Below are 26,794 nucleotides of genomic sequence, written 5' to 3' on the forward strand. Positions count from 1 at the left end.
TTAAATGTTCAATACCGACCAGGTCATGTACCAGCAATTTGTACCACATCATGGGGAAGAGTAAAAATTTAAAATACACAAACGTTGTATGAGCAAACTGTCATAATAATACTCTCATATCATCTCACATTGTGAGTCAGAAACTATACCTATGTACACAGTCTCTTATATGTAAGCCGACAAAGCTCACCCGCTGTGCATCAGTGTGCCAACCACACCCTGAAAAATTAATTACTAACTGATCGGTCCCATCAAACCTGCCCCTAGTTTGGGCACATAACACCCAAGCATGGGGAAAATACCAACTAAGTATCTTACTGAAACTCCCAACTATTAATTCACCAACTCAAATGCTACATTCACTCTTTTATTGTTTGAGTTATTCTCTGTCGTCACACTAAAATGCTGAATGTACAGCCTATAGTAAATTTTAAAAAAAGAGACACCGATGTAAGGAGGCCCACAGGTAGCATTTGCAAATACCCTCACATCGCATTAGCCACCTCTTAGCCGTTTGGCCAAATGCTGCGGTGCGTTCCCTCCACCATCTAATAGTGTTTACTCTAAATTAACGTACACTATCTTATCTTTCTCAAGCTATTGTGGACCTTTTACAAGTACCGCTAAATAAAGTTGCTTCTGGTTAACCTGCAACCGATAGATACATCATCACTGCGAGAAACCTGAGGGTGTCTCACTGTCTGAACCATGGGAATCCCTTTCTCAGGTGGCCAGGGCACAGCCATCGCCCTTGGATCCAGACCCTGGTAAGGCTCCCCAAGTAAGGGGTCCTCGGGAAGTAGGATAGGGGCACCCAATGGCGAGACGCGGTACACCCTTCCTTATGGCACCTTTTCCCCAAACTCAATCCCCCCCACCCCCTTTTCCAACACAGACACTTTGCTACAGACAACGCACTGTGAGGGACAATGGATCAACACCCCTCCCTACCCGCCCTTCCCTCAGTCACTATACATCATTTCAGAACCCATACCGTTATCCACCCACCCCCCCCCCAATCCCAACAGATACCAAACCGGAAGTGATGCATAGGAGAACAGAGAAGGAAAGTACATATCTCACTCCGTGTTCTACAACAACCCATTTGTACGCAACACTACAGTTACCCCCCGCCCCCTTCACCTTGACAGAAACCCACATGGTTGTTCTAGTATTCTTCAGAAAAACTACAACTCCTATAATCCCTCCCACAGTTTTTCCCTAAGACCACTGGGACGAGGAGGAGAGAGAATGGGAGGATAAGGATTACCAACAGGGAACTACAGAAAACAGCCTCTCCCCTTTCTACAGCAGATTGTCCCGCTAACGGGGACAGGCAGAGTCAAGTATTGCCTTCCAACCACTCACACCTAGTTCTAGTTAAAACTCCCGGGAAGTATAAAAGTCAGCTGGAAAGCACTCTCTGAGCGAGTTGGGGATGCTGCAAGGCGCACAAAACCAGATGAAGACCTGAAGAGCTGCAGAGACCATGGGAGACCTGGAGGAGGAGAAAACAGTCCTGACACTGGCCCTGCGTGTACAGGAGAGACTGCACTGTGCAGAGGGAGCTGTACCTCCAAAAGGCAAGTCCAGGGGCAGCTGGGGTTGCCTGGCAGTACCCACAGCAAGACTCCTCCACTGGGCCAGTCAGGCGAACCCAAGTCTATGAGGGTCAGCAGAAGAGACCCTGACCTTAGAACAGTATATCCTCTTTTAGCTTCTGCATCTCCCAATGACAAATGCCGTTTTGGGGAGCTAAGAAGTGGGAGCAAAATCTGACAGTACATTTTGGGACTGGAAGTCTCACAGCCCTTTTTGAAAGCTGTGAGGTGGGAGAGGAGACTCTAGCACGGCGGAGGGAAGTCTTCTTTATAAACTTTGTGAGAGGGGTCAGAGCCTGGCAGAGGGAGACCCGTGGGAAACTTTGCGAGTGAAACTGGCACAAGAGATGGAGTGGTCCGGCGCTAATTTGAAGGTCTCTGGCTGGTGCCCCCTCGCCCGAACCAGGAGAAACATCAAGTACCAAGAGGCGTTAGGGGAGGCCGGCGTGAGATGTCAAGGTGGTCATACGAGGGTCAAACCAAACCCCTTATACAGTCGTTTCCATGCCACCTCATCACCATTAATCAGCAGCTATCACTTCTGCAACTATCTAGATTGCGCAACTGCGCGGACACATTCTCAAATGTTTACATTGGTACCGTTTTTAAGGCATCTAACCAAACACTGATCCTCCTCTTCAACTCTCTGCTTTGGGCGAGCGCGCCAAGACAATCTCCAATATTTGTGTTGTTACCATGGCGCCAGACGCGGAAAATCCAACGTCGTGTGTTGTATTAATTACGCATGCATTTTTTCTCTGAAATGACTGAACCACTTCCATGGCAACTGACAATACGCGTCTGTCCACTTCCATTAACCTAGTTTGACTCGGGTGTCCATTAGAAAGCGAGGATATGCTGATCCTACTCATCTACTTTAAAAGGACAGTAACTTCCTATTAAAGCACCGGCACAGTCTCATCTAATACGTTTTACCATGTGAATTCTCAGAATCGGATCATGCTTCTTTATTAGCTCTGCAGCGAATATGTAGTCAGTGACTGCATACAATATCCTATAATGCTACAAAACAGAATACAAACTAACCCTGAAAATCAGGGGGCGTTTCATATATAAAAAATGATGCTTTCTACCCTCTATGGTATACATCTCCATTGTCCTGAAAATCTATAATCCGCAACATACCAGTAAACCAATTTTCAACTGTTTTTCAAAAGTTGTGGGCACACCAACAGACAACCGTCTGTGCAGTCGTCAACTGCTAAACAGACCTAAATCTCCAAGCAGTAATCTTTCATGAACCAATGTAGAATTATCTGTAAATCAACCGGACATCTTTCAAATACTAATTAATGCGCGTCATTTAGTCACATAAAATGTCCTTACTCACATCAACAGCTCAGTCACTTAATGGAGAACAGTGAATATACTTATAACAATTATAAGAATACCCCCAACGGCCAGAGGAGTGCAGGGACGCCGCGGGCCACGCGGGAACATATGCGGACACAACCGCACAACAGGAAAGATCGGAAAACAGGGCACTCAGCGCAAGTGAACGGAGGACCCTGTCCCTCCTGTAGCGGGACACCAGATGCCCGGCGCAGAGAAAGGGTGCAGCTCTGGGTGGAGCAAACAAAACAAACAAGCATCCATCCACAAGGCAATCACTTTAGCATGAGCCCAAGATCCGCCGCCTCTGTGGCACAGGAAAAGTACTCCATGCAAAAACGAACCATCAAACTAAACATCAGCAAAGCGGCGGCTGTAGGGCTTAGCAAACAAGAGGGAAGGAACCGCAAGATTACCTCGCACCAATAAAAAAAAAAAAACAGAAGTTCGCGCCAGACAGGACAGGATAAGCCCACGTTCAGCAAGCGGGTATACAGGAGGATGCCCGAGAATACACCTACTCACCAGGAACCAATAGTCGGCCACAGGACAGAGAAACATTGCAACCACCAGAGGATCCCAAAATCCTAAGCAGGCCAATTTAAAAAAAACCATACAGGTCAATAAGAGACAGGACCCAGCTGTGACACAGCATAGTGGGGGGAGACTAAAGACTCAAGCGCATGATACACCAGTGCACAACTACAGCACCCAACAAACTACCACCCACATGCCTTCTAAAGGAACAGTCCAAACAACCTACGATAGAGTCATATGCGAAAATGTTAGCGGGGAGGCCGGACAGAGACAAGATCCCAGAAATGCAAGCTGCATTAGTCGTACAAAATGCTGCAGAACAACAAATATTAGAAGCCAAAGCAGCCCTAAAATCCACATTAGAAGCCAAAATGAACGCGGTCATCATCGATGTGGGGCTCCTACGCCAAGATGTACGTTCACTGGCAGAAAGGACCGGGACATTTGAAAAACAGGTAGCAGAGAACACAACCAGCATAAAATCAACAGCAGTGGACACAAATATCCTACAACAACAAGTGAGGAACCTGGAAGAGATTGGATGACGCTGAGGAAAGAGCTTGGAGAAGCAACATTAAGGAAGAGGGAAAGAGAGAGAAAGAGAAAGAAAGAAAGAAAGAAAGAGAGAGAGAGAAAGAGAGACACCTCGCCCTATAATAGCCACAATATTGAATTACAAGGATAGGGAAAAGATATTAGCATACTTCCAACTGGGAGTTACTATACAAAGAGCATCAGCTAAAATAAAAGTGTATCCGGATTACACTCTACTAGTACAACGAAGCAGAATACAATTCACTGCAGCTAAAGAAAGACTCTGCAAAGCCAATTTGAAATAGATGCATACAGGAACAGGTATGCCAACAACGTACAAGCACGCAGTGAGTCTTCAACCCATGTGCATTCACACCATTAGGATACTAGTTTTAAGGTATCCACCTGTCAAACACCAGGCACTATCGAACTGGCCCAAGCTGTGCATGTGTAGTGTGCAGGAACACCTGAGCATGCAAAGTATAGCTGGGCGACAGAAGGTAGTATAAAGTGGGGGGTGGCATTTAGATAGTTTATTTGCACAACCTCGAATGGCACAAGCACTAGAGATCAAAACCAGCCAACAGAAAACCAGGTGTCACCCACAATACCTGAATTACAGCGCAGTGCAACCCTTTCGGCCCCACAAAGGTATCAGGGAGAGATGAAAAGGACAGAGATAGGAGGCACAGCCACACCACCCATACAACTACAAATGGCAGACACCCTTAGAATTCTCCTGGAATGTCCAGGGTCTAAACAACTACATAAAAAGTAATAGGGTGATGGCATACTACGCAGACAAAAGATAGACATAGCACGACTGCAAAAGACACATCCAACTAAGACAGGCAAAATATATTACCTAAGAAATGGAGAGGTAACACTGTGGGCTCCACCTATTCGGCATATGCAAGGGAAGTGTTAATCTGGATTGCACCAGCAATGCCCCTAAGAATCATAACGACCACAGACAATGAGGGTAGAATGATTTTAGTACATGGGTTCCTACAAAACAAGGAGATATGCATCATCATCACCTACCTCCACTTTCCTTAGGTATATGTACTACAGAATCAGCCCATATAGAAATAGCACAGTAATATGGGGTGGCGACTTCAATTGTGTACGCAATCCATTGCTAGACAGAGCAGACCGTAAACAAACACAAGCCACTCACCCGGCCAAAACCTTAAACACACTATTACAATCCTTTGACCCAACAGATATACGTCGACGACTGTACCCAAATGCAGGGAGCTACTCGCATTACAGCGCCCCACAAGGCGCACACACACCAAGGTAGATTATTTTTTCACAGGCGCAGATGTAGCAGATGAATTCATAGAAGCAGAATACAAGGCCTGAATTCTGTCAGATCACGCCCCCCTCCTGCTGGTGTGGCAAGCAGCACCTCCGAGAGCTCGGATCCCGACTTGGAAACTGAGAAGTGAGGCCCTTCAGGACAAGGTGTTTAGGGATCACCTAAAAGAGTATTGACAGCTACTTCCACCATAATAAGGGCAGTGTTGCAACAGCTGGCACATTATGTGAAGCGTTCAAAGTAGCAGTCAGGGGCGAGGCCATAACTAAATCCGGGGGACTACAAGTGGACATCACTAGATAACTGTGCAAGGTCGAAAAAGAATTAGAAAATGGTAGAAAAAGAAGGTGACGAGGCAAACAGTGGTTGAATTGCTGCACACAACTTGAAACAACAATTCCTAACACATTTGGACACACCGGGCAAACTTAGCTATGTAAAACATACAGAGATACAACACACAGAAGGTGACAAGCCTGGGTGATTACTAGCCTGGATTTACAAGAGCGATGTTAAACGCAAAATTATCCACGTCATTACAAATAGACAGGGCACAGTACGCACCACACCCAGACAAACAGAACCTTTTTTGAATATTATAAAGCTCTGTATAAAAAGACCTCGAGGTACAACCCACAGAACTGGAAGGGGCCTTTCCAAAGATTAAACTTCCCCGCCTACACCACACAGTGGCCAAAACCTAGAAGCCCCCATTACCAAAGAGGAAATAATCGCCACTATTAAAAGTCTGCCATCTGGAAAAAACCCTGGCACAGACTGTCTGCCAAGCAAGTTTTGCAAGGAATTCACTGAACATGTGGTGCTGCCATTATTAGATATGCTGAATGAAGCATACGAACAAGGCGCTCTCCCCACGTTTCTGAGAGTATCCATAATAATACCTCTCCCCAAGCTGAACAAACCGACAGATGAGTACAGCTCATACAGACCGCTGTCATCATTAAACCAGGACAGTAAGATACTCACAGCACTGCTAGCCAAAAGACTTAAAAAAAGTAATAACTGACCTCATCCACCCAGATCAAACTGGTTACATACCAGTGAGAAACATGACGTGGAACCTACGTAGACTCCATCACATCATAGACTGCACCAACACCTGTGAGAACCATTGTGTAGTGGTATCCCTGGACGCAGTCAAAACGTTTGACCCAATTAAATGGCCATTGTTATTCACCCCACTGCGACACTGCGGCTTGGGGCCGAAATACATCAGGTGGATAAAGATGCTATATAGCGAACGATTAGCTTTTCTTGAGAACTTTCCCACACCCTTTTCTGTAATAGTTGTAGGGTTTGGCAATAGGTTTCTTAGTCTAGGCCCTTTGTATTTTGAGACAACGCCACTTGGACTGCCTTATTTATCATTTGATGGACAACACCCGTCTACATCTTAGAGAAAGGTTTAGATTAGGCATTTTTCCAAACCGTACACCCATTTTCCATAGTTCAATAAACACCCTTGAATTGTGATAATTTGTGTCTTTCTTACTTGTGTCACCGTGGGTTTCTCACATAGGATCACCCAGGCAGGCCTCTAGATAAGGTTCATACCAGGCCTTTTTACGCATGTAAATCTTGCAAATATGACAGCTTTATTATTTTCCTGTGTACATTTACACATATGTTTAGAGCAGAGGGCAGTGCAAAGGTCAGGTTACTTGACAGAAACCAGAACGCTTCTTTATCTACATGGATGTAATTCCAAGACATGGAGAAAAGCCTCTGAAACAAACGCCTTTGAAAAAAAGAAACTGCACACTGTAGAAGGAATGGTTTATTTCCATTCAGCTTCTGTTGTGTTGTGTGTAGATGCTCATGGAGCAAACAGAAGCATAGTGCATATTTATTTTCCTAGCATTTTAGGATTGTATAATTAATAAGATGGAATAAGTCGCAATTGAGAATTACATTTCGTGTAACTAATTAGGCTTTTTTTTCCAGTGAAAGCAAACCAGTATTGCACAATTGTATTTTTCAGAGTTCCGGTGCTGTGTGCATAATCATGCAGGGGAAGATAACACATATAATTTAATTTACAATCCAATTATAAAAACATTGTAGAAAATGACGAGTATGCACGATCTAGTTTACATCGATTCAACCTTTTCAGTCAATAGGGGAAAATTACTATAATTGGTCAGTGGCAGCAGAGTCTTCGCTCAAGGGTGATTAATTGTCATTACACCAATCACAGGTGATATAGCCTCTCAAATCTTTAAGAGTACAATTAAAATATCCAAAACCTGACTCTCCAGGAAATGCAAGCACTGTTTAAAAACAAACAAATGAAAGTTACATTTGTAATTGAAATAAAACTCAGCAAAACCTATCTGTGATCAGATAGGTATTATGTAGTGCTTCATATATGGTTCGTCCAACATCTAGGCACTGTGTTTATTATACCTCAGTCGATACTCAGTTTACCGACCTCTGAAGGATGTTAACCAACAAGATAGCTCAGCCGGTTGAGCGTTTGTTGCTGTGATCTGTAGGTTGCAGGTTCGAATCCCGGCAAGGCCAACTCAGCCTCTCATCCTTTCGAGGAGTACCGACTTCGATTTGGTGATGATTTTGATAAATATTTTCTATGTACAGTGCATTGCCAAAAGCGCTATATAAATAACCATTTGACCATGGGATTAGGTATAGAATTTAGCATGGAGTCCTTGCCTCTCTGCACTGTTGCATCATAACATTGGCATACCATTACATAGTAATATCTCCAGGAAATGTGAAATTTCATTAAACATCAAAAGACATTCTGCCATCGAACCTCAAAACACAAAATACAATTCATGTTTGCTTTACTATGTAATTGACTAGGTTTTTTGTTTTTCATTTTTTAAATATATACAGGAGAGATCAAATGGCCAGACCTTAGATAAATAATAATAAAAGGTGCATTCTGTCACAAAAGATGTTGACTATTTGCTGGTTTGCAGCAACAGTGCAGCTACTGCCGTACAAGTGGTACAGGATTGTAAGGTCGATAAGGCGAAGCTGCAATATTGTCTCCAAGAAGGGCTCTATATGGGCCAGTTAATATCTGTACACAGGAAGAGAATCGTACCTGATCGTGCCGCATCATTGCGCAGTACTCCACAACCGAAAACTGTCAAACAGATGCAAACATGTTTAGGGTTGTGTAATTACTGTAGGGCATGGATCCTAGACTATGCAGTGTACACCAGACCCCTGCTAAAGGGCCTAAAAGGAATTACCATAAAATAGCATGGACAGAGAACATGGTCACCAATTTTAACGCTCGGAAAGAAGTGATCTCCACGGCCCCAGTGCTGGCCACTCCTGATTACACCCAAAAGTTGTATCGTTTCTCTCATTCAAATGGCCAGTTTATGACTGCAGTACTGACACAAAAGAGCACGATGGGCCGTAAGCCATTGGCCTACTACAGCAGACTGCTGGATTCTGTAATGCAGGGCCAGTTCCCATGCGAGCAGGCACTTGCTGCAGCCTCATTTGCGATCGAGAAAAGCTCCACAATTGTTATGGGGTGTTCTGTGACACTGTACGTGGAGCATGCAGTGTTGCCCATTTTGGAACCTTCCAAATCAACTCCGACCACACAGCAGCCATCCGCATATGAAATTATCCTGTCCAGCCCCCCCAACCTTCATATTGTGAGGGGTTAACCTGTAAATCCCGACACCTTTTTAACAGTGCAATGCACTGAGGAAGATATGGGTGCACATGATTCTGTGTCAGTTGAGGGGGGATGATATCCAGAAGGCAAGGGATAGCCCTCTTGAAGGGGGGGGGGGGATGAGGTGGGAGTGCTTTTTGTTGATGAGTCAGCAACTATCGACCTGAGTTCAGGTTTGAGACATACTGGGGCGGGAGTAGTACACCTGATGGACGGGGTATATGAGGTATTGGTGCAGAAGAGATTACCTATGCACTATTCGGCACAAACAGCAAATCGTATAGCAACCATTGAGGCGCTTTATGTGCCGAGTTTCCCCGGGTATCCAGTGGTAGCGCAGAGCAGGAAGCAATTGCCAGACTCCTACAATTCCCTACTGATTACCCAACTAATCGAACTGCAGGGACGAGCCCCTCAAGAAGAGAAAGAATTGTGGTTAAAAGGAGGATGTAAGCAGCCCCCGACAGATTTATTGGGGTGTCAAACATCAGGCAAAGCAGTTAGGTCGTACCACTTGCTGGTGGTCGAACTTGACCAAATGCATTACCCTTCCTCATGTATCCAAACAACGCATCGCTGCTGATATACAGGAGGACTGGTTTGTCAATCAGATAAAAAACCTTGTGCCTGACAATCTTGGAGTCTAAAATATCCTTCACTTCATATTCAGATTGATTGTCTTCAAACTCAACGGGAGCAGGAGCTGGTTCTAAACGAGTATCTGGCGTTACTGGTTTCAGTAAAGACACATGAAAGACTGGATGAATTCGCATCTTCCGAGGAAGGGTCAATTTCATTGCCACTGGGTTGATGATGGCTTCTATGGAGAACGGACCCAAAAATCGAGGAAGAAATTTCTTTGAACCTTTCAACATCAAATTTCTGGAGGATAGCCACACAGAGTCTCCGACTTGAAACCTAGGAGCTACACTTCGATGGCGGTCAGCAAACTTTTTCTGACTTTCCTTGGCTGCGGACAAGCTAGCTTGAGCCCTAGTGTGGGCCGTTGAGATGAATTCATGGAGAGTTTTCACAGCAGGCATCTCTAAAGGTTCTGGAGGGTCAAAGGCTGAAGTTCGAGGATGTTTGCCATGTAATGTATAGAATGGAGTAAGCCGAGTAGAGGAATGAGTTGAATTGTTGTAAGCATATTCTGCCACCCACAATATATCCAACCAAGAGTCTTCTGTTTGGTGAAGCATGCATCGTAAATACTGTTCTAAGGTCTGGATGGTGCGCTCCGTCTGACCATCGGTTTGGGGATGATGGCTGGTGGATAGTCGAACATCAATCTTGGCCAGAGCACAACATTGCCTCCAAAATTTAGAAACAAATTGACTACCTCGGTCTGAGATTACAATGGAGGGAAAACCATGCGCCTTAACAATATTCTCCAGAAATATCTTGGCCAATCCAGAAGCTGTCAGAAGTCCTTGGACTGCGATAAAATGTGCCATCTTGGAGAATAAGTCAACCACCACTAGAATGGTGTCAAAACCCCTACATGGAGGAAGATCGGTGATAAAATCCATTGACACGGTATGCCAAGGACTCGGTGGTACATCCAAAGGTTGAAGAAGACCGGCCGGTCTTTTCTTAGTATTCTTATTTTGTGCACAGGTTCCACAGGTTTGAATAAATTGAATGACATCTTTGCGCCATGTAGGCCACCAGTAGTGTCTCTTGATTTTTTTCCAAAGACTTTGTGACCCCTGGATGTCCCTCAATCAAGGAGCTATGGTAGTTAGCAATTACTCGTCTTCTCAATTCTTCAGTAGGTAGGTACAAGCGATTTTGATAATGCGGGATATCCTCCTGCAGGGTGAATTGATCGCCTCGATTTGTCCAGGTAAGCAGCTCTTCAGGAACCACATTCCTCTTGACTTCCTTCAGCAGTTCTTCATGAAAAGGGTCTGAAATGTTTAGCAATCCTAAAACCCTGTCCCCAGCAATGATGTTGTTTGGAACTTGGGGAACAAAGGTCTCATCTTCATTGCCAATCCGGGACAAGGCGTCGGCCTTCCCATTTCGAACTCCTGGCCGAAAAGTGATGACAAAGTCGTACTCTGCGAAGAATAAAGCCCATCGCAGTTGTCTAGCCGATTGGGCTTTGACTGAGCGGAGATACTGTAAGTTTCGGTGGTCAGTAAGGATGGTGACTGTGTGTTGGGCACCTAGCAAATAATGTCTCCATTCCTTTAAGGCGCACTTGATTGCCAACAGTTCCCTGTCTGTAATGGTATAATTTCGTTCTGCAACTGAAAGTTTTTTCGACCAAAACGCCACTGGATGCAAAACTTGAGTCTGTGGATCTCGTTGAGACAAAACAGCCCCCAAGGCAGCACTCGAGGCATCTGTCTCTACAATAAAAGGTAAGTCAGGACGAGGATGTCTCAAAATAGGAGCCTCAGTAAACTTGGACTTGAGAGTCTGAAAAGCAATGGTGGCCTCTGGTGTCCAGGCAAACTTCTGGTTCTTTTTAAGCAAAGACGTGATTGGATGAACCAACTGCGAGAAATTTTCCACAAATCTTCTATAGAAATTTGCAAAACCTAAAAAACTTTGGACTCCTTTCACCGAAGTTGGAACTGGCCATGAAAGAATTGCCTCTACCTTACGAACATCCATCTTCACTCCTTGAGAGGACAGCACAAACCCTAGAAACTCTACTTCAGGAACATGAAATGAACACTTTTCCATCTTCACAAAAAGGGAGTGCTCTTGCAATCTTTTCAAAACTGCTGAAACGTGATTCACATGCTCCGAGGGGGTTGCTGAAAAGATCAAGATATCGTCAATATATACTACTGCGCAGACATCGAGCAAATCTTTCAAAACGTCATTCATAAAGCACTGAAATGCTGCTGGAGCGTTGCATAACCCGAATGGCATGACTTGGCATTCGAAGAGGCCATACTTTGTGCGAAAAGCAGTCTTCCACTCGTCGCCTTCTTTCACTCGGATCAGGTGATACGCCCCTCTAAGATCCAGCTTGGTGAATATCTGAGATCCTTTAATTTGGTCCAACAAATTTGAAATGAGGGGAATAGGATATCGATTCTTGACAGTAATCTGGTTGAGTGCTCGGTAATCGATGCAAGTTCTGAGATCGCCTTCCTTTTTTGCAACAAAAAAAAGAGGCGAAGCAGCAGGAGACTTAGAGGGTCGGATGAAACCATTGGCTAAGTATTGGTCTAAGTTTTTCTTTAGGTGAGCATCTTCTTTCTCCGTTAGTGAATAAATCCGACTACACGGAATTTCACTTCCAGGAAGAAGATCAATCTGACAATCATAGGGCCGATGTGGAGGAAGCTCCTCGGCCAATTTCTCTTCAAAGACGTCTCGAAATTCTGCATACTCGTGAGGTAGTAAGCCGATGATTCCTAACGTTGATACAGAGACCTTCTCCATTAAACGGGAATCATCCTGGGTGTTTGTTTTACAGCAAGATTCTCTACACTCAGCAGCAAAGGTCAAAGACCGAGTTCGCCAATCAATCCTTGGGTTATGTTTCTCCAACCAGGGTAAGCCAAGTATAATTTGGAGTTGGGGAGCGCTAATAAGGTCGAACGTGATTCTTTCTTCATGTTTTCCCTGACAACACATAATAAGGTTCTCCGTGCATTGAGTAACAGGACCTGAAGCCAAGGGCGTACCATCGACTGCGATACATTTTCAGCTTGGTGCTTGTTCGTACGAGGAAAACCCATCCTAGTTGCCAAATCGGTATCCATATAATTCCCAACTGCTCCACAATCGATGTAGGCTTGCAAAGTCTGCATTCTGGTGGGCTGTTTCGTACTGGATAAGGTAATGGGAAAAACAAAATGTGAGGTCACAAAACCTTTTTCCATGCTCGACAAGTTGACCTCTACACTTGTCGGGCACTGGAGTTTTCAGAACCCGAGTCCTTCTTGTCTGGGTTAACACCTCCTATAGGCTTCCTGGAAGGTTTAATAGGACACTCCTTGAGAAAATGACCAGCCTTACCACAGTAAAGACACAACTGTTGTTGGCGTCTCTTGTCTCTTTCAGCTTGTGATATCGGTCCTCTGACGGCTCCCAACTGCATGGGTTCAACGGAACTCTCTGAACTGGTTCTCAACTGATTTTCCTTGGGGCGCACAAAATAAGTTCTGTTTTCTGAACGAGAGCGATCCATTCTTCTGTCTTGCAATCTTTGGTCAAGTTGTACCGTTAAATCAATGAATTCTGCAATTCCTTCTGGAGGATTCACCACCTGAGCCAGGACGTCCTTCAATTCATTACGTAATCCTCTTTGAAATAAGGTGGTTCTTTTCTCTGTGGGCCAATTTGTTTCTGCCACCAATCTGTTAAAAGTTGCTACATATGCCAACAATTCCTGGTTACCTTGGCGAAGTGAAAGCAACTCATTATCCCGAGCCTGACCCTGAGCATGACGTGCAAACAATTTCTCCATCTCCTTCTGAAAATCTGCAAGATTTCTCAAAATCGGATCATCCCTATTTACTAACGGAATTGACCAATCAGCTGCATAACCACCCAAATAAGATAATATAAACACTACCTTGGCCTGATCAGAAGGAAATACCCCAGGGCGGCAGAGGAAATGAAGCTGGCATTGGTTGAGAAAAACCGCAAACTTCTTAGGATCTCCTAGAAAGCGTTCAGGAGGAGCTAATGGAATATTGCCGGGAACAATTACTTGAACTGGTGAGGGAGGCGTGACTGAAACGGGGACAGATGCACTGGCAGAAGGCAAGGGAGTTTGACCCGCTTGGGCTTGCAACATCTGACGAGCTAACTCCTCAGTGCGATCCCGGTTAACAATTAATTCTCTCCGGAGAGCACTGGTTTCTGAGCGGGCTGCATGGACCTCAGCCCTTAGTTCTCCCAATAACTGAGCCAACTGGTCTACTTCTGGAGTTTCCATAATGTCCAGGCAGAGTATTTTTTTTAAAAGTGGCTTCGCGTTCTGTAACGCTCACCTGAAACTCTGCGGGAATCTTCTGGAACTCCAACTGACTTCTACCTTCCTGGGAACTAGACACTGAATTTCTGTGAAGAAAATAACAATTTTCCCTTCCTTAGTTTTCTCTTGTAAAACAGAAGGTCAAAACTGGTAATATGGGAGCCAGCAAATATCTCACCTTGGTATTTAATTAGTTGAGCTCTCCATCCTGTTCTATACAGGGGCGCTAGTTCTGAAGATGGGACACTGGATAACAATTTCTTTTGAAAGGGACTAAATGGCACTAAAACAATGACATAAACCCTATGCTATTTGAACCTACAAGGGGCCAATAAGCTGAGGTGTATGCAAATGTAGAATTACAGAAAAAACTACCTCACTACACTAAGGGACGGAAATAGGAAAACACCTTATCACTGAGCGTAATATGAATCTTAGCGTGACCAAAAAATATCTGACTAGAAAATCAGCTTCCAAGACAAAACTCCACAGGAAAGGGCACGAACCCGCTAAAAACAACGTAATATCCTGACAATGCGTGAGGAATTCAAATAACATTCATACACAACTTCAATGTATCTGATAAGGCAACAAAAACGGAGCAAATGCATTTGCATATATTAGGTGTACTTGCGTGAGAGAAAACTGCTACGAACTGAGAGATGAGGAGACTGCTATGACAGGACTTCAACTATGGACTGTGACTGTGACTGAGCCGGGAACGGCAGCAACTGGAAAACACAGGAAGGGAGCTGATAACTAATTAAAGTACTCAAGGAATGAATGGAATTATCTGTGGACAAGGGATATTGAGCGGTGACAGGGAACGGAGGTACGCGGCGAGCGTTCAGTCTGAACTCAGACAAACGACGCGAAGCGTGAGCCTCCTGAGGGGCGGGGCTTAAATAGCTGGCACATGAAAACAACTAGACCCGCTAACTAACTGACCAGAGGCGCCACTTAGCGGCCATTAAAGAAACTCAACCAACCATTAATATGGGGAGTTAGAATCAATAACTAGCTAGGGCAAATAAATTCCCTATGAACCTGCAACTCTTAGGACAAGTATGGGAAAATAAACTAACCTGTGGTCATGACATCCACCCTACTGGGCCATTCCACGAGTTGCACATCGACTATGCGGACATGGGCGAAAGGTGTAAAGAATCCCATTATCTAATAGTGGTTGTGTGTCCCTTTTCATGGTGGATGGGGGCTAGTCCGTGTGCACACCCTGATGCGAAATCTGCGGCCACATTTGTAATGAAAGTGGTCTTTCCTCAATGGGAGTATGCAAGGTTTTAAGGTACGATAACAGAACGCATTTCTTAAATTCGCTTTTTAAGGAAAGGACTGCATTATTGTGTATCAAGCATCGGATGTGCACAAATTTACCACTCCCGGGCCAACTGAGTTGTGGAGAGGACCAATGGTCTTCTCAAGAGTAAACTTTCCAAGCTTTGAACCACCCTAAAAAAAAAAAAAATACAAATAAAATAAAATAAAAAGAATTGGGTGCACTGCTTGCCTCTCGCTCTGTTCAGCATGCGCTCGCAGCCCTTTAAGGATCATAATTTATCGCCCCACGAGGTGGTAATGGGGTGCCGCATGCACACGCCCCATCTCCAATTAGAAGAGCAACTGATGCCCATAGGGCTGCATCCATCCTAGGAGAAGAATTCTGCAGCTACTTATGTTCCTATCCAAAGCGATAAAATGCATATCTCAACAGATCACACTGCCGAGGACTGAAGAAACAGAAACAACCAGCACTGCATCAGATCCACCACCCACAACGCATCTCTTCAGCTTTTTCCAGGCAACCACGTTTTTATAAGAAATGTCCGCGGGTGGAACAAACCCAGATAAAAAATGTCTTATTGAGGTTGTCTATGCTACCCCTCTTGCAGTAAAAGTATGTGAATTACAGTACTGGGTGCATTCATTTGATGTCCGTAAAGGACCCCAGACCACACCTCCCGCCCAACATAATGACGTACTGATCAGTGTGCGTTAAGTGCCCACCAAATAATAACCCATCCACATGTGAAAATCCCATAAAGTAATGGTCAACTGCAGATTAAAAAATCTGTCTAATTATATACACACACACCACAACAAGATAATCTCTGTGATAAATAAAAACGCTGGTATGCATTATTTGCACTGAGTGCGCCCTTTCGATTTACCCCTCTTTCTTTTCTTCGCTCTCTCTTTCATTTCCTCTCCATTGTCTTGTCTGCATTTATTTACCTTGCAATGGATGTTGACGGGTCTAACAACTCTTTATAACAAGCAAAGTTTTTGTTTTCAGCAAGACCCTCTTGTAACTGTGTTTTCCCCCCCCAACGTATACAAGTGTGATGTATTGGGTGGCTGGTATATTTGCTATTTCTATGTTTGGACTAGGAATAGATTTAGGATGTAGGATTATATGGAGTAGTGATATAAGAAGGGGGCATAGGAAATGCAACTAGTGTTAACGGATCGCTTACTAAAAACCCAGTAGGCTATCCAACATGCGACAATGGCACAACTGCAATTGCAGATACAACTGACACAAATAACAATGTAGCCGCAGTTGATGGTGAAAAATTTGATATAGCTTTAAAGAATACTCGTCACCCAACAACGCACTTGAAGTACTGTAATCTGCAGTTATCATGGTTTCTCAATGTGTTATCTAACGTACTGCTAAATGATACTTCCTTTTCTAATGGATCAAAACGTCTTAAGAGACAAATTAGAAGGGTTAAATATGATCAATACCAAGCACTTGGGCTAGATACCATAGAAGATGTGCACCATCTAGAGTTAAGCAATAGCTGATATGCAGACATGAGCTCAGTGGAGAAAACGAAAGTTAATGGAAGTTGTTACGTGTGCTCCTTGATTCCATGTGCTTTGGGAGCCGCCAAAGTGTTAATGCCAAAAGAGATTCCGATTGTGGAGGCCCAATGCTTACTGTATCTGACATTGTGTAGGCTGCAAAGCACTTTCCAGGTACGAAGTGTACGACTAGAAGTTGTGCAACCTGATCAACTGCAAAGTGCCCAAAATGCCAAGAGTATGCAGTGTTTGCAGAGGCCATATCTAAAACTGGAAGGTGTCAAGTTTGTGGCAAACAAATGGCAAGAAACAACAATGAGCTGCATGGCATGAGGGCTAGCAGGCTTCAGGGAAGAGTAGATAGTGAACAAAGGTGCAGACCGCCGCGAATGTGCGGTGGGAAGTGATCCAGCTGGCCAATGACACAGAGCAAGGTCTCAACGCGATCGAGATGGAAAGACGCACAATCAGGCCGATGATGCTGTAGAATAGATACTTGCTTGGGAAAGGGCCCGGGTGTTGGGGTCCCGCGAGGGGAAGACACTGCAAGGCCCAGGAGGGCCTCTGTACTGAACCCACGCCCCCTTTCTGATTTCCTGTGCACACTGCGGCCCGACAGGTGAAGCCCGCAGGGAAAGGGCATGAATGTTGTTGGCCCGCGAGGGTGTTAGCGGACCTGTGGGTCCTACTGGACAATATTTGCCCATCTGAAACCAGAGGCGAGATTGTGTTGGTTTCAGCCGGGAGTGCCAGGACACCAGAGCTGCTGGGAGGGGTTGAGGGGGAGGAAACCTTCAGAAAAACACTGACATTGGAAGCAATGGCCTTTTCACCCCCCCACCCTCCCTCCGTACCTCTGCAGATCTGCCCTCCTATCAAGCCTGTTAGCCTCCATGGGACCTGAGATTGAGCCTGAGCCCAAAACTAAGCATAAGCTGCGGGTGGTGCGCCGAACAGGGGTTCCTCACCCATCAAGCCAGCCTAGCATCACTGGCTGTGCCTTTGTTCGTATCCCCTGCACTGATAGAGTTCCGCCTGTGACTGTCATTGATATTACTAAAAAGCTGCTCTGTGAATCCCTAACTTGTTCCTTTAATCCCATGGGGCCGGTCCACAACAAAGGAGAGCAGAAGTCACCTGGGGGCTACCTCTGATGCTCCCACTCTGCTGGGCATTACCGCAACCACAAGGAACCTAGAAACGTATCTTACAACGTCCGGCCTTGGAACCACGGACCCTGGACCGGGGGGCCAGGGGTTTGTGAACCTGTTGACTCACCATTGGTCTCAGCAGTCTGGCCTCCAACTGTTCCGACCCCCCCCCCTTGTCTGCACATATGCCCAGCTTGTTACCCTGACTTCTTCAGACTCTACCCCTCATCACCTCCGTCTGTCTGTTCCAAGTCCGCCTGCCCTGGATCTGATGGCCGCGGAGTCCGATGGGGCAACGGAGCACAGCTCCAATTGTAGCACCTGGAGTGAGAACATGCTGGAAGCTTTATCGGGGTCTACCTCCTTCTCACGCCTCACCCCACTTAGGGTCACAAAGCTACTCTTTAATGTCAGCCAACCTTGTCTCAGTCAACACCAAAGCAGAACGCACAATATGGGGGCCTGCCCCTGTGCCCGAGTGCTCATCGAACTGGAAGCCATAAAAAAGCTCATTTTGTCCCAGACTGAGGCCCAGGGGAAGACCAAAGAGGGAAAGGTAGGGGAGGACTTGTTGGAGGAGTTTTTTGGCACGCCCACAGCTTTAACTACAGTCCCTAGTAAACTGGAATCTAGCACAGTCTAGATGGCCAGTGGTGGAGCAGCCCTCACTTGTCTCTGGCCCCAGAGTGCTGCATACCAAATGCATTAAACCAACTCCGATGGAGGCTTGTACAACACGTCCTCCCAATTTAAACAGCCCTAGGAGGAGGAGACCTAGTGAACGTAGTCATCAACCAAAGGGGCGCTGACCCCCGCCACATTTGTAAGGGGAGGAATGAAATACCACCATCTATCTACATCTACACAGGGTACCGAAACTGCCTCCTGGCAGGAAAGAACTGCGCAATGCCCTCTATAATAAATGCTTCCACTGGCTCCGTACTGTGGGGAAATGTCCTTTTGTGATGAGGGAAGATTTGGTGGGTTGCCTTGGAATGCCCAGTGTGGAGGATTCGCATGCTGACTATGTTAAACTGTTCTTTAGGAACGAGCAAACGTTGAGCGATGTTTTGGGAGGATCCGGACACCACAGCACGATTACCTTGAGCCTTCACCCATGTATGGGTCCTGCAAACCCTCCTGAAACTGCTCTCCCTAACACTGTCTTATCTGGAGAAAATGTAACACCCCTGGGTACAAGAACAGTTGGGAGTTGATGGGTTTTGGGTACCTGTACTTGTATTCGGTGTTCATTGTCCCTAATTTACCTTAACTTTTTTATGTTGTTGTATTGTTATATGAAAAATTTAGAAATGTTTTGTTAGGGTGCACTTTGATGGCCTATGGCCGAATTAAGTTTTCTTGACGACGAGATACGTGCTGGACCTCCTCACTGCGATGGAGGTAGGGGGCTGCAAAAAAGTTGGTGATTCATGCTTCATGCTGTACCCAAGTACCCCCTAATGACGCAGAAAAACGAGTCCCTTAACAATATAATAGGGGCCCTGCACGTTCTGGCCATGCATATGCAAACAGAAGCAGGCATTCAAGAGAGACTGATTGGTTTGATGGACCATAGTGAAGATGTTGGTCCCCGTGTTAGTGTTGGTGATATTCTGCAACTGCCAGCTGGGACCTCAGTGTTTGCCAAAGCAGTGCCTAGCAGCGCAATGATGATGGTTTCAATTGGGGCACAATGGGCACTTTGCGGTACAAAAGATAGCACAGTTCAGACTGACGATCCAAATAAGGCACACACATGCTTGTGATAGAGCAAAGTCTTCACCCCCCTCCTCCCCCAGGCACCATCACAGTTCCCCACCTGACCCAGAGCACAGGATGGCGGATGCATATATATGACATGCACCCCTGAGCAATATGCACAGGCAGGAGAAGGTTTACAGTCTGTATATCGAGCATGGGTACCCAAGGAAGGGTCACCTCCATATCAGGAAGCTGAGAGATTGGAGAGGTAAAGAAGGAGTGTAAAGGACGAGGGGTTGGCATGGAAATATTGAGGAGGGGTGAACGTCCCAGACCCCCCCTCCCCCAGCACTTTCATATGAAACAGAGACCTGGGAAGGTGTGGCTGGGGCTGAGGGAGGTTACAAGGGGGGCGGGGTGCGTCGTGCTCTAGTAATGCATGAGGAATCAAAACGCCATCTTAAATAGTAGCAGCCATATTGGAATCGAGGGCTAGTTTTGCGCTAAAGCCAGGGCTGCAGGCCTGAGTCACATGCATAGAAATAGTGTATGCAGACAGGAATTGGTTGTAGCTTGTGCACCGGTTAGGAAGGTCAGAACTGCAGAGATTCATAGACCCTTCATTGTCTCATGTTGCCAACATTTCGTATCCCAGAAGGAATGCGCCCTGCAAGGCCACATGGGGGTTGAGAGCTCACTGAGAAAAGCGATTGCATGAGAAGGAGGGCAGGAACCTCCAACCTTCCCTGTCCCAGGTCTAAGTAATAGCACCTGAGAGCCCCTGTCCCAAGACCCCCGGCATTCCAAGATACCAGCTAGTTCCAGACCACCAACCATAAAACTGTTAGACCCCCAATCGATCAGAAAAGATCTGAAGGGATCATTTGCCTTCATTATAGGTTGCACGATTTGTGCTGCCAGGTGCCGGGAAGGATAAAACAACATAGCTAAAACGAGGGTGGAGAACTTTGGTCGGGCAACAACATGTCTGGAATCAAGCTATAATTTGTTAGAAGCGATTGCCTCGACGTATCCTCTTAGCCCAGGTCTGCAGTACCAGGTGCACATTAGGTTAGAGATAAAGCCTGTATTGTTTTTCTTCACATAATTGTCAAATCAGTGGTAGCTTCACGCCCGATGGCACCATAAGAGGAACCCATGTGGAAGAAGATGGACAGAAGGGGCTGGAACCAATGGCCTGGCATCCCTTATGGAGCAAGTAGCCTATGTACAGGGCCAACCAACCAGCCATGCAGGTGTACACATTATGTAATTTACGTCACTGATGACGATGTTTGCCTTTATATAGTGTTGCTCTTTCTAATTTGCCCAGAACGTTCTGTGGCAGCAGAGTTCTGTGCTGATGCACCTATATTTTTGTGGAAATACAATTTTGTTTTCCTTGCAAGAGGTGTGCTGGGCTTTTTTTCCTAGTGGGTTGTATTTTTTTCTGGTGTGAGCGTTGAGAGGTCTCTCTACACCATTTTAGCCCCCAATAGGGAGATTTCTGGAGTGGACTTGTCAGTAGATGCTCTAGTTGACTTATTGGGATTTTCGGCAGAAGATGTACATCGTAAATCGGGTTCCAGGACACAACTATTACTAGCCGCACAAATTACTATTGCACGATGCAGGAAATTCCCCTCCTGGCCTGTGCTGGCATAATGTGGTGGATCAAGGTGTCGGACATTTTGGTCGCCCAGAAAGTTACTGCTTATATTAACAATCAATTGACTTAAGAATTTGTAATGTCTGGCCTCCATTTGTCGATTGTCAGAACTTTCCGTCCCTAAACTTTAAACCATCCCTATTGTCAAGTTACTCTCTGTTGTGATGCTGACGGAGGGGAGGGGATGGGTTATTATTGCACTGCCATGTTTTGCCGGGAGGGGATTCTGAGTTGGGAGATGTACCGAACATGTTTACCTGGAACTTTTGGGGCTTAACCGACTGCTCTAGAAGTCTTGGTTAGTCTAGCATCCATTTTTAAATAAAAGTTTTGAAAAAAAATAAAAATAAATGCATTTTTTTTTTAAAAAAGGAACCAACCCACCTTAACCCTGGCAGTGAAAAACCCAAATAGTGTTAAAGATTATGTTTGAAATTCTGCACTCTTAGGGGAGGTGCAAAGCAGTATATAAAACAGTCTCTGTCTACTGCTTGGCAAAGAAAGATGTTACAGAAAACGACAGAGAAGCGGGGATACTCAGCATACAGAATTGTTCACCATCAACTGAACTCTCTTATTGGTTTTGACAAAGAGCAAGCAATGTCTAATCTCTAACGCAGACATAAAAATTTGATTCTTTCGCATAAGATCATATAACAAAATGTAGAAGCTCACTAGAAACATAGGGGATGATTTCAGAAATCAAAAACCCTCGGCACCATACCATCAGTCTCTCCCACATTTAAATGTTTATACGCGCCACACGCCAGTAGGCCTCAGAGCGCACACTTAAGACATGACAGAACGAACACCGAAAGGAGCAGAAGGATCAGCAGCGGTTAAAAAAGGGCAATAACAGGACAAGTCACTGATTAGTCTGGATTAAAGTTAAACAGATGGGTTTTTATTGCCTTCTTAAAAGCAATATTGAACTGCCAAGAGAAGCCTGAGAAAGGCCATGGGAAGGGAGACATTCCCCCAACCATATTGAATTGCCAAGAGAAGCCCGAGAAAGGCAGACATTCCCCCAACCATATTGAACTGCCAGGAGAAGCCTGAGCAAGACCAGAGGAAGGGAGACATTTCCCCTGCTTGGTGAACCATACCAGTCCAGAAGAAGGGAGTCATTCTTCTGGGCCAAGAAGAGACAAATCTAGTTTAGTTTGTTTATAAGTGTAAGGGTTAGAAGTAAGTTTTTGACGCTGGACACAATGTTCAGGCATTCTGACATTTCCATAGTGTTTTGTTAAGGCAGGAAACCCCTATTAGGGTTAAGGATAGCTAGGTGTCCAGCTTTCATTTTATATAAACGTCTTTGCCCCAAGGCATGCCACCTGTGTGTCAGTCTCCTCCTTCCATACCCTTAGAATACATATCCACGAGACTGTGCCATTTCTTTGTTGGTTTCCTGTGGCATAGGATTTAAGACAGCTTGCCAAACCGTTAAATGCAGTCAGGCTAAAATTCCAGACCCACCTTAAAGCCAAAAATAGCTATCCATTGCCCCCCCTTGCGTAATGTCTCTATGTGGAGCGGGTGATAAGAATTTAAAGAGACCAGCACCTCTTTACATACTTAATCACCAACTTTTAGGGACTGCTTTGATAATAGTGTCTAACTGTAGTCGCCCACTAGCCCCATCTTGACATTCTAACACTGGAAGCTGCATCTGAAGAACCCAGCACTACTGGTGTAACACCTGTTGCATCTTTTAAGGTTCTGCAAATAACTGAAGCTTACCCCTACTGCTTTCCATCCTATGTATGCTGGGTGTGACAATTTTGCAGTGATATGCTCTACACTGCACCAATTTTGTGTGTGAGGAAAGATTGCGGTACTACTACCCATTCTGCACCTCGTGTGTTTGAGAAGCTTGTGCTGTCTGTGTTGTACCTGCTCTGTATGTGTGCCTTCTGCTTTTGTCCATGCCCTACCTGGTCTGCTTGAAGGTAGCGTATAGCACTGCTGTTCTGTAAGAGGAAATGTTGACCGAATATATGAAGTCTACAGCACGAAAATCACCATCATCAAGTTCCATACATCTATTGAAATAAAGCCTAGCATTTGCAGCTAGCACACCTTCCCCTAAGTTTTATAAAAAGCTAATGGTTTAGTCAACAAAACTCAATACAAACCTCTGGGTCCATGGTCCTACCTTTCTTAAACTCCTCCAACATGGCGTCTAGCTTGGTATCATGGAAGACAAAGTGCACAGGATGATTGTAGAACTTGGTGATGGTCTTGAGCGTGGTACAGTCATCTGGGTCAACAAAAGCCAGGTCCTTGACATACAGGATGTCCACAATGTTGGAGCGGTCCTCTTCATAGACAGGGATACGTGTGTAGCCACTCTCCATGATCTCTGACATGGTGTTGAAGTCAAGGACAGCATCACTAGCTATCATGTAGCAATCATTGATCTGCGTCATGACACCTTCCACTGTTTTGGTGCGCAGCTCCAGGGCTCCCTGAATCATGTTGAGCTCCTCCTTCACTAGGTCATTGTAGGGCTCTGTCACCTTCAGCATCTCCACCAACTTCTCCCGATTGTAGACTGTGCCGATCTCCTGACCCAGGATACAGTCCAGCAGTTTACTAATTGGGAACGAGAGGGGGAATGTCACCAGCATGAAGAACTTTGTCAGTACGATGGTGTTGGCACCAACTGCCAGTCCATGGCGTGAGCAGAGGGCTTGGGGCACAATCTCACCAAAGATGACAATGCCAATAGTGGATGCTACCACAGCACCCAGTCCTGAACCAATTAGGTCATCCAGTAGGATAGTGAGGGTGGTGTTGACCAGTACATTTCCCAGCAGTAGCGAACATAACAGGTAGTTGCCCTTACGGCGGATCGGCTCAATTTTTCGAGCATATCGCTTCTCACGGTCAGTACCACAATTCTGCACAATACGCAGCTCCATGGGATCAAGGGCCATCAAGCCCAGGTTCAGCCCGCTGAACATGCCCGAGAGGCTTAGTAGCACCAGGATTAGAATGATTTGGAACCAGAGCGGCAACATTGACTTCTTCTCTTCTACTACACGCAGACGGCCCTCGATGCCTGTATGCACTTGCCACTTTCCAGTCAACGCCACGCTACACAGCACATAGTCCTTGAGCACCTCCTGCTTTCGCAGTGGCTTGGCTTCCAGCTTCACCACACCAGAGGCTCCATCACTACTCAAATTCAGGCCCGGGAGGAGCACCAAATCCTTGGTCGGTGAGGTACCAGAGCAGGTGTCGTTCGGTGCCATTGCATCTTCTTCGTCCACAAAAGCCACCAGGCGCCAGCTGTCAGGCTTCAGGTGTAGGCCATAGAAGCGCAGCTGGAAATGGCTACCCTCAGTCACCTGCAGCAGACCATCACCTACCACCGACACTGGCTTATCACTGCCATCCAGTCGCATGCCTAGAATACGGGGAGAGGGCATTGGTGACCCCAGGGCCCTTGTAGACCTAGGAAGGAGTGCATGTCTATAGGCAGACAGGACACTTGTGGACAGAGGGTTTGGGTCAGGGGGACTTTGTGATAGTTGCTTGGGGTCAGAGGCCACATATGGATAAAATTGCCGGCCTGGGAGAAGGGCAGGAGTGTCATCGATTTCTGAGGAACGTGGAATTCTGTCAGGGGGTCCTGGAGCTAGAGGATGGTTTTCAGTAACCTCCAAAAGAGGAGGAAGGGCACCTGAGACTTCGGGAGGGAGGTCGGGTGATCCTTGGTTCACAGAGAGATTGTTTGGGGACCCTGGGGACAGGACATGGTGTTCTGGGCCCCCTGTGATCAAAGGAGAGGGTGCAGCGGCCCCTGTGGTGTGGGCAGGAAGCGCAGTGATCTGTAATCCCTGTGTAGGAGAGGCTCTGCCTGGCCCGGGGAGTAGGAGCAATACGACGCACAGAAGCTGCTGCTGCTGGCACGCAGGTCCGCGGGCCGCCACCATGATCCGCTTAAGCCTCTGCCTGGGACGGGCGCGCTCAGCAACTGAGGTCCCAGGCCCGGCAGCAGCCCGATCCCTCCTGTCAGTGGTGACGTCTGGTGAAATCACGCCCACTATGTAAAGCAGGCATGCCCAGCAAGCACAGAACTGTATACACACTCACTGGGCAGACCCGGCCAACCCTTCCTTTTCACCGCGCTTGTCATTTCCTAGGTCGGCCACTCCCACCAAACAGCGCCGAAACACGCCTCTTCTAACTCGGGCACAATGTCTCGTGACGGGACAACTCTACATCCTGGTGACAAGTACTGCCTCTCAGTTTGGGAACGCCCATGATTCTCGAGACAGGGACCGCGCCCACTTCTTGAATCCCCAACTTCAGGTAAACCCTCATCCGGCCAATGAACTTCTAATGGATGGAGGATGAAGGGGACATCAGATTTGTAATTGGAGGGTGACGTAATGCCTGACACCAAAACAAGTCGCAGCCTGACACTAAGATGGCCCTCGAAATTGGAAACCCTCCCGTTTGCGTCAGTTATGTGCTTGAATGAGTAACCACGTTGTACGATTGATATCCGCCATATTGTAGTGGTAGACCTTATCTTTATTCTGATACGTATACTGATGATTTTCTCTGATGTATTGGCAAACCAGTCTGGTATAAACAAGAGATAATTGAATCATACAAAATGGAAGGATTTCTGAAAGAATTAATAGCAATCATCGGTAGGAGTAGGCAAAGGTTCAGCATAGATAACAGCTTTTCGCGTGGGTTCGATGGTCATTGTGCGTTGCTCCCATGGCACGTCCTCACATAATTGACACAGCACCACCCATCATTCTAAATTGACACGCTGTGCTGTGGAATCCACTCAAACACCCCCCTCCCCTCCCAATGTATTAGAATCAGAAACGAACGATTCGTTTTGCAGGCGAGCACTTCGGTTTATCTGCAGCCATCACAGTCGGAGTGTGTAATGTACTTTTGGGTTACTTTTAACCGAATTTGTGACGTCGTGGTAAACCTGCCTAAATTTGAAAATGAAAAACCCAGAGATTTCTCTGGCCCGTCACTCCTGCATACACGCCTCGCAGCACCTAGAAGTATTTTAAACTCTGCCTTTGCTCCCCCCCACACACACCGATGGCATTTGAGCATTTAGTATGTACAAATCTGAAAAAAAATTGCAGCAATTGCAACTATCAGCATCTATAATTTATTAATATCTGGGTAAGCATACATATTCCTTCCTGTTCCGTTAATAAAAAAAAAACAACTACACACTTCTGTTCAAGTATTTGATCATCATCAATTCGTCAAAGCAGAGCTTACACATTTATAATTAACACTCCTTAGATAAGGCACAGGGAGATAAAATTACTCGCCCAGGGTCACACGAAGCCCTTACATAACACAAAGAGAGATACAATTACTCGTCCAGGATCACACACTTTAGTAGGTGCCAAAGCCTTGTTTTGAGACAGGTCTACAGTTTAAGCATGCCCAGT

The 26,794-nt window shown here is 45.9% G+C and overlaps 1 protein-coding gene across 4 annotated transcripts in view; it reads right to left on the reverse strand.

Moving 5' to 3' along the window:
• The window catches only part of CNNM4 (cyclin and CBS domain divalent metal cation transport mediator 4), a 938,359-nt gene extending 912,674 nt beyond the window's left edge, over positions 1-25,685 (reverse strand). Inside the window, exon 1 of one of the 4 annotated variants that reach the window (XM_069619069.1) lies at positions 23,500-25,684. In XM_069619069.1, coding sequence (XP_069475170.1) covers positions 23,500-25,285 — 1,786 coding nt within the window. In that variant the 5' untranslated portion in view covers positions 25,286-25,684. Of the gene's footprint in view, positions 1-23,499 lie in introns of all 4 variants that reach the window. The other 3 variants (XM_069619070.1, XM_069619071.1, XM_069619072.1) reach the window with 3 other exon arrangements.
• Between the last annotated feature and the right edge of the window lie 1,109 nt (positions 25,686-26,794).

Source organism: Ambystoma mexicanum, chromosome 10 (genome assembly GCF_040938575.1).
Source record: "Ambystoma mexicanum isolate Mex_15411 chromosome 10, UKY_AmexF1_1, whole genome shotgun sequence".
Classification (NCBI taxonomy): domain Eukaryota; kingdom Metazoa; phylum Chordata; class Amphibia; order Caudata; family Ambystomatidae; genus Ambystoma; species Ambystoma mexicanum.